The 8,206-nt window shown below is 26.3% G+C and overlaps 1 protein-coding gene across 2 annotated transcripts in view; it reads left to right on the top strand.

Moving 5' to 3' along the window:
• The first annotated feature begins 556 nt into the window (after positions 1-556).
• Positions 557-8,206, top strand: part of LOC117178277 (START domain-containing protein 10-like) — a 9,958-nt gene continuing 2,308 nt past the window's right edge. The window contains exons 1-6 of one of the 2 annotated variants that reach the window (XM_033369635.1): positions 557-962; positions 2,125-2,284; positions 4,416-4,563; positions 4,682-4,834; positions 6,772-6,896; positions 7,588-7,710. In XM_033369635.1, the coding sequence (XP_033225526.1) occupies positions 2,129-2,284; positions 4,416-4,563; positions 4,682-4,834; positions 6,772-6,896; positions 7,588-7,710 (705 nt within the window). In that variant the 5' untranslated portion in view covers positions 557-962; positions 2,125-2,128. Of the gene's footprint in view, positions 963-2,077; positions 2,285-4,415; positions 4,564-4,681; positions 4,835-6,771; positions 6,897-7,587; positions 7,711-8,206 lie in introns of both variants that reach the window. The other variant, XM_033369634.1, reaches the window with a different exon arrangement.

The following is an 8,206-nucleotide window of genomic DNA, read 5'->3' as shown; positions in this document are numbered from 1 at the left end:
ACATGAAATACCTAATCATTTTAAAATAAATTAATCGACATTTTCATGAATACTTTTATATATAAGTATATGTACTTTTTATGGTCTAAATTAATCTAATGACTATTTTTAATGATGTTAGTATTAAAAACAAAATAATGAATAAACATGTCTTCTTATACTTCAATCTATTATATGTATTATCAGATACAGTATTATACGAGTACTATTTATCCTTTGAATTTATAATAGCATATCTTATAATTGCAATTACATCTTCATCTGCAAAGCCACGTGCTGTTATTGTAAATAAAACACAAGCAGACGAAACCTTGTCACATTGTTGTCACTGTCAGCTGTTATTTGTCAGTGGATGAAAACCTGAAAAAACTTGTTTCAACGTGATTGTAAATTCAAACATAAATTTTCATCCTAAAATAAAATCCCATTTAAAATGGCAATTTGAATGGAATAGACCGATGGAATAGTTCACTTTGACAAATTCTATGATCTTGCTAGCGATTTTTGCGTATGCATAAACAACGGATGCGGAGTATTTTGACAACTAAGCTGATTAGGAATGAACCTAACCTAAAAAATTACGGACAATAAAGCAAGCGGTCGGCGCCGATCAGTCGATCTCCCGTCGCGATTGTCGACCGATTTAATTAACTATTTTCAAAATCGATAGACATAACATCGTGCTACTTAAAATGCGTTCATATGAATGAGTCACTACCTGCAGTGTATTTTATTCCTCAACAATAAGTGCAAGTGTTAGAAACGATGAGCCTCTCGTGAATGGTCGCGACTACTAGTTCTGTCAAAAAGGTCAAAAATATCTCGGACATTGACTGTTTTCTTATCATGAAGATAATTCCCTCGTCGAAGGTCATTCGATATGATCAGTGAAACTTTTATTTTACCTGACACGGTTTACTCATTCTGGTAAAAACAGTTTTACAACGAACCACTTGAAAGATGTAAGTGATGTGTTTTTAGAGGTTATATACCATATATTCTCAATAAGCCTTTTTCGTTTATTGTCATTATGGCATTATTGTTTTAAAGAATTTATATATTCTTTCACTTTCTCATTTGCCTAAAGTTTTCTAAAATTTTCGGAATAAGGAAGTAGAAGTTTAGAAATATAGTATGAATGTTACATCTTATGTTTATTTAATTAATTTCTGCTTATTCCATATTTTAGAAATTGGCTGATTTTTTAGGATTAAACATTTTTTATTATTACATACTAAGGTTATTCATAAGATATAAACTTGAAAATTGTAAAGATTTTTTAATTGGCATTAGGGGCAATAATATTTATTTTTGTTCTGCAATTAATTTGTTTTTTTAATTTAAGATTACTAGTTTGGAATATTATATTGTATATAGATGCACCTACTTTTTAGCAATTAATTTTTAGTTTACATATATCGATACGATCTTGCAGGCTAATTTTATTTTGCAGTAGTAAAAATTAATTATTCTAAATGCTCTAAGTATAGATGGTATAATTTTTACCTATCAGTGATACATTTAACAATCAGTCACCATTTCAATAAAGTTTTACTCCTCTTTTATAATTTATATATTTCTTATTATTTTCATTTATTGTAAAATATTGTACAGTATATTAAAAAATAAAGTACACCTTAAAGGAAGACATATAATACGTTATCAGTTCGTGTGATTTATGAGAAAGTAATTTTTACTTATGTTTTCTGATGACATGTACACCTTTTGTGGTGATCCACTTTTTTAAAAAAGACAAATATAATTTACTTAAATAAAATAATACAGCTGAAGAAATAAAAACGTTAGCCCTGTCATTCTTTACATTGGTGGTATCGCGTTTTTTTCTTATCAGAAATTAAAAATAGCTATACATGGGCATTATCTTCGAATTAGTACGTGTAAAATTAATATCGCTTGAAAGCATTCAACTTCCTTTGTTAAGCAAAATATCTTGGTACGGATATTTTATTATTTAAATATAAACAGGATAGTAAGTAGTTAAATATCTGTAAAAACGTCCATTTTGAATTATAAAATAGTAAAGTAGTCTAACTTCTTTAGTAAGAATTAATTACAGATGTAAATTTTCCCATGACCTGAATCAATGAATAATGTTGATTTAAGAACTATGGACGTTGGCGTCGTGAAAATAGCGGAAGACAAGGATTTTGAGAAGCTGAAACAGCTTTATGATAACAACAATGATTGGAGATTGGATTATAATAAACCAGATTTGTCTGTTTGGACAAAATCCGTTCCGGGAATTCATTTTAGGATGGTAAAAGTGAGTAAAAAATTATAATGATATAAATTAATAAAAGTCATAATAACAGAAAATGCTGAAATATTAGAACATATTCCTCGTATTTTACAAACCTTACCTAATTTTTCTTTGTAACGTTACATTGTCAATTTTACATTGTCCATACTTTAAATTTTTTAAACTTGAAATTTATTATTAGTTTTGAACTTTGATTGCTTATGTTTTAAATCTTTAAAGATGAGAAACATAATATGGGTGAAAATCAGAAAGTTGAAATAATTCGATTTTTGATTGGATGGGACAAAATTATTTGCGATGAACATACACCATCTTTTTTCTATTAATTTTAATCACAGAATCTCAAATCACAGGACTTCAAGTATTTCAAGGGATTTTAAGGAATATTATCAGCTTTCATGTACTTTTACGGGATTTTATCCTTTTTTAATGTATTTTCAAGGTTTTTAAAAAAAAATTTAGGATATTTAGAACACTTCTAAGAAATATTCACTAGATTTTATTAGTTTGAAGGGATTTCAAAGAATTCTAAAGATTTTGAAGGTATTTTTAAGATCTCATAGGAATTTTCAGGAGATTTCAATAATTTCAAAGGATGTCAAATTATTTCAAGTAATTTAAAGGATTCTCAAGTAATATTTGTTCACATATTTAAATAAATTGAAAGAATTTGAAATATCAAAGGGCCTCTTGAAATATTTCAAGGAATTTTCAAGAGCTTAACAAAATTGCAAGAGATCTGAGTACATTTTCTTGAGACTTAAGATTTGAATGAGTTTTAGGAGATTTAACAAAATTTCCATGCGGTTTTAAAGAATCTCGAAAGATATGGAATGCTTTTATATGACATATAGGGTCGCAAGATATTTTTAAAAATTCCAAGGGATTCTTAAAGAATTTTAACGGATTCTATCAAATTTCCGAGGATTTCAATGATTTTTACATTTACATTACATTAGATTTCATGGAATGTAACGGGCCTTATTCATTCTAATTCTTATTTTCGTCACACTTTTACATTAAAAGTTAATTATATCAAATTAGTATATGTTTAAAAATTATCTTTCTGTTTGAAAAATATTATGATAAAAGTAAAATATTGCTTCAAGTTTATTTAAAATTATTTTAAAAATGTTCATCATTTAAAAGAATATTTGTTGCTTCTTATAATAATAAAACTGTGTTGCCGAGTGACACCCAATGTTATACGATCTTTTTCGGGCTTCTAAGTTGGTTATTTTGGTCAAATAAAGACACTTTAAATGTAATTAAATTTTTACGCCTTAAAGCATATTCAGTAATTTTTCATTGTGTGGAAACTAATCTTTCAAGCTATACAATTAATTTAAAAAACTGTTTTGTTGTCGGGCGACACAAGAACTCAGGGACAATTAAAAAGTGATTATAACTCCTAAACTGTAAATGGAAACGTAAAAAAAAGCTTCATTTAGTAATTTTGCAATTAATTCTGTAAAAGACGTGTATTTAACAATTTTATCTTAAGCTTTCTTTTAAAAGATATAACGCCATAAATGTGAAAAAGAGACATTTAATATATTTCATTGATATTATCAAATGACGAGGGTGTCACGGCATAACCGCGTAAGTGCCATTTTTTTGAAAACACGTTTTATTGACTTCAACATTCTCTAAAATTCTACCAGATATCGTGGTCAAAGCATATATCGAAATCCTAAACGAAAGTGAATTTTTATTTTAAAAAACTTTGATCAATCATACGAAATTTTGTATAAAAATAACACTGTAGTATTTTAAAATCCATTTTTGTTTAAAGAAACAATTTTCTCAATTTCATTATTCACTTTTCAGCCATCCATTTGTCTCGTAATGCTTTTGTAATATTTCAGGCATATTTTTGATGTTATTGGGGATCTACAATTTTTTTAATCCATTGACTTACACGGTTTTTGACAGCTGTCGATTTTGGACGATCTGTATCTCGTAAAATATTAACCTTTTCAAAACTTTGTTTATTGAGATCTCTAGAGCTCCATCAAATCTCGAATGTACATTCTCCTTTTTTCTGAGAATTAGATTTTTGAGAAGGATTTTTCTCTTCTTAAAAATGGATAACTTGAATTGAAAATGGCTCGTTTCATGTTATGTGTTATAGATTAGAACGAGATTTCCTGATGTGTTACCTGAAACTCTCTTTGATGTTCTCCACGATCCCGAATATAGAAAAGTTTGGGATACTCACGTAATTGAATCAAAAGAGATAGGATTTTTTAATCCCAATAACGATATTGGGTATTATTCCAGTAAGTGATTTCTTATTTCGAAAACTTTTAACTATATTAACATTTTTTCGTTTTAAAGTCTAAATTTAGTGTAGAGAAAATAAGATTTCAGAGCAATTTGTTTTTCTGAACCTTATAGTGGCTTGCCCGTCACCCTTGAAAAATAGGGATTTTGTGCTACAAAGGTCATGGCTCGATACAGGAATGGAGCAATTAATAATAAATCACACCGTTTTTCACAAGGATTATCCGCCCAGAAAACATTACGTGAGAGCTACATCTTACCTGACAGGTAATAATATAATACTAAATAGTACTTACAAACAAAAATTATGACGAAAAGATCAATTTTTTATTAGGTTTTAAAATTTTATTTTGTATTTAGAAATTTATCACATTTGAAGAGTTCAGAATTCAAAAACTTAAACTAGAACACACTAAAAACTATTATTTAATGACTAATTAGAAATGAAGCAATTTGAAATCTTTAAAAGTTGATATTGAGTACTCTAATTTGTTTTATATCTTAAATTTGAAATTTTGAAAAGTAAATCTATGAAAAATCGTTGAAACCCTTATACGAATTGAGAAAAATGTGTGCTTTTTGAAAAGTGGACAATTTTTAAAGAAATTGTTCTGTTATTTTATATTATTTAATACAAACTTTATTAGATTTCAAAGAATATTTACAAATTTTCAAAAAATTTTAGATTATGTTTTGGTGCGTTTTACTGGAAATTGGTATTTTAAAACAAAATTTATGGATTACGTTAGTATTTTTATCTTAAATATTTTTATTAAAAAATCATTAGATGTTAAATAAGATTCATAAGTTTTAAACAATTTTAGGTTATGCTGTTATTTTACAGCAAAAGTTAGAATTTTCTAAGAAAAATCCGTGTAATTTGAACAAGATTTAGAATCCTTTAACAATTTTAAAAATGTCAGTGTTCTTCTTAGGAAACTGGTATTTTTAAGTATAAAAAAATGTTTTTTTAAAGGAGATTCAGAAAATTTTAAGGTATATTGGAGTTTTGCGTCGCAAATTACTGTTTTTGGTACAAAAATCCTTAGATTTCAAAGAAGATTGAACCTTTTTGTACAATTGTAGTTTATACTAGAGTGGTTTTGACCGAAAATAATTATATTGATTTCAAAGAAGATTTACAATTTTAGAACATTAAAGGTTTATGTTAACGTTTGTCACTGGAAATTATCTATTAAAAAAAATTATATTATTCTAAAGAAAATTGTACAATTTGGAACAATTTCTGATTTTATGTTAGTGTTTCTCGTTGAAAATTCATATTTTTAATTATCATTTAGTCATTAAATTTATCATTTGTCTACAATTTAAAACGATTGTTTGTTTCAAAAAAATTCTCGACACTGTAACATTCCTGAAAAATAAAATATTCAAAATAGAAATATCCTGAAATAAAAAAATTACTGAAAAATTTTAATTCCCAAATTAGAAAATTCTGGAATAATAACATTCCTAAAAATTTATAATATCACCGAATTTGAAAATTACCGAATATAAAAAATTTTAAAATTGTTTAAATAATAAATTATTAATTAAATTAGAAATAATTAATAAAATACAAAATATTTTTATAAAATAAAATTACTTTATTGATTATTTTATTATTTAACCATTTTTTGATTATTTAAATTCGGGAATTTCATAACTGGCAATTTTATAATTTCGGGAATTTTCTATTTCGAATATTTTGTTTTTCGGGAATTTTATTTCTGTACAATTCTAAGCCATCCCCTAAAACTGCCAAAAAAATCTTGAAGATTCTAATGCAATTTTTTAAGTTCTGAAAGATTTTTCAACATTTTGCAGAACATTTTTGAGTAAAATATTTTTAAATATCTTTACTTATAAAAGTCCTAAATAAATTTGAAATTGACTTGATTTTTTCGTTTTTGTAAAATCCTGGAAAATGAAAAAATGTTGTTTTAAATTTTCTAGATTCTTTTATGACATACTTGAAATATTTAAAAATCTTTTTGAATTTTCTCGAGAATCTTAGGAAAATTATATTTATGTAACCAAAAAAATGAATATAACTTTCCTAAAATCTCATTTAAGTTCGAATTTAAGTGTTTGAAAACTTTTAACAAATAAATGGTAATTCGACATTTTTATTTCGAATTAAATATAATTTTCCCCTCAAGTAAAATGCTAGTGAATTTAGAACTAACTTTTTATTTTTAAAGGGTATATAGTGAGACCGTCTCGAAATGGCGATGGTTCCGAATTGGGTTACGTTTCCCACACAGATCCACATGGTAAATTACCTGTGTGGTTAGTAAATAAAGTTACACAGATATTCGCACCAAAGGTAAGAATAATTATCATTAGATCAACGGGTCGTTTCCAAAAAGGCGTAAAATTTAAACTATAATTATTTGAAAAAGTGTAACATTAGAAAACCAACTGAAGTTTTTTTTATTATTTCGCATCCAAAATAGAAAAAAATATGTACACATTTTTGAGATCAAGAAACATATTGTTAGCGCAGATCAATTTTAGAACAAAAATTATATTTATTTGTATTTTCTGTCAGTACAAGCGGATTTGTGTAAATCTGAAACTGTTTTATTTTCTAAAAATGTGTTGCAATATTTTAAGAATCCTTTAGGAAGAACTGATACTGAACTCAAATAAATTCAAGTAAATAATGTTTAAATAAATGATTATTCTAAATTAGATTGTAATTTAACTAAAAATCCAACCTTTAGAAAGACAAAACTTTGACAATGTAGTAATAATTTTTAGATTCCTTACATCTATGCATGTAATTCGTATGAGCATGTTTCTAGAAACTACTTCGAAGTATTATTTGAAAAATCTATTAAATTATGGGCATGGGTAGAACGGCTTGGACTTAAATTTTACAACTTTTTGGCAATAAACCTAACATCAAGCATTGTAAATTTATTTTTTATCATATGTGCTCAAATAAACAAAAAATTTAAAATATTTTTATGTTGAATTTTAAATCATATTGCAAAATAATTTGTTTTCCACAGATGGTGAAGAAATTGCACAAAGCTTCAGTAAATTATCCATCTTGGAAAATGCTGAATAATCCAAATCTTAAGCCGTGGCACTTTCCGGAACAAATTTCGGCACCTAGGATAAAACTTGAAGAGGTATATTTCCAAATAATAATATTGATTAATAATTATGTCAAATATTTTACAAAATTGTGCTTTCTTTATTGATTTATATTTGGTTGATTTATATTTTAACAGCTTGAAATTTATTTTTCTTTCTGTTCACTTGACAGATTATAGACAGATAATAAAAAGTTAGCACTTATATAACAGATTTTCAATCCATTTTCTACAATTACCTTAGAGTCTTAATTTAATTATTTGCAGAAGAGTTGAATAGGGGAACTTTCTTAAATTAAGAACGAAGCAATTGAAGGATTAAATTTGTGTTTCATTTGACTTTTGCCTCGTGGAAATGTTAGAGATTTTTCACCTGCACAACAATTATTTATAATCAAGAGAAGAATTAAGAATTAGTGTCCTTTGTTTGAAAATACGAGGGTAGTTCAATAAGTCCTTAGAATGAAGTATAAAAACAATTTTTTTGGGTAAATTTTTTTTTATTTTTCAACATAATCTCCTTGGAGCTCTA

Source organism: Belonocnema kinseyi, chromosome 8 (assembly GCF_010883055.1).
Source record: "Belonocnema kinseyi isolate 2016_QV_RU_SX_M_011 chromosome 8, B_treatae_v1, whole genome shotgun sequence".
NCBI classification, from domain to species: domain Eukaryota; kingdom Metazoa; phylum Arthropoda; class Insecta; order Hymenoptera; family Cynipidae; genus Belonocnema; species Belonocnema kinseyi.
The sequence above is the reverse complement of the archived record's forward strand: the minus strand, read 5'-3'. Positions and strand labels throughout refer to the sequence as shown.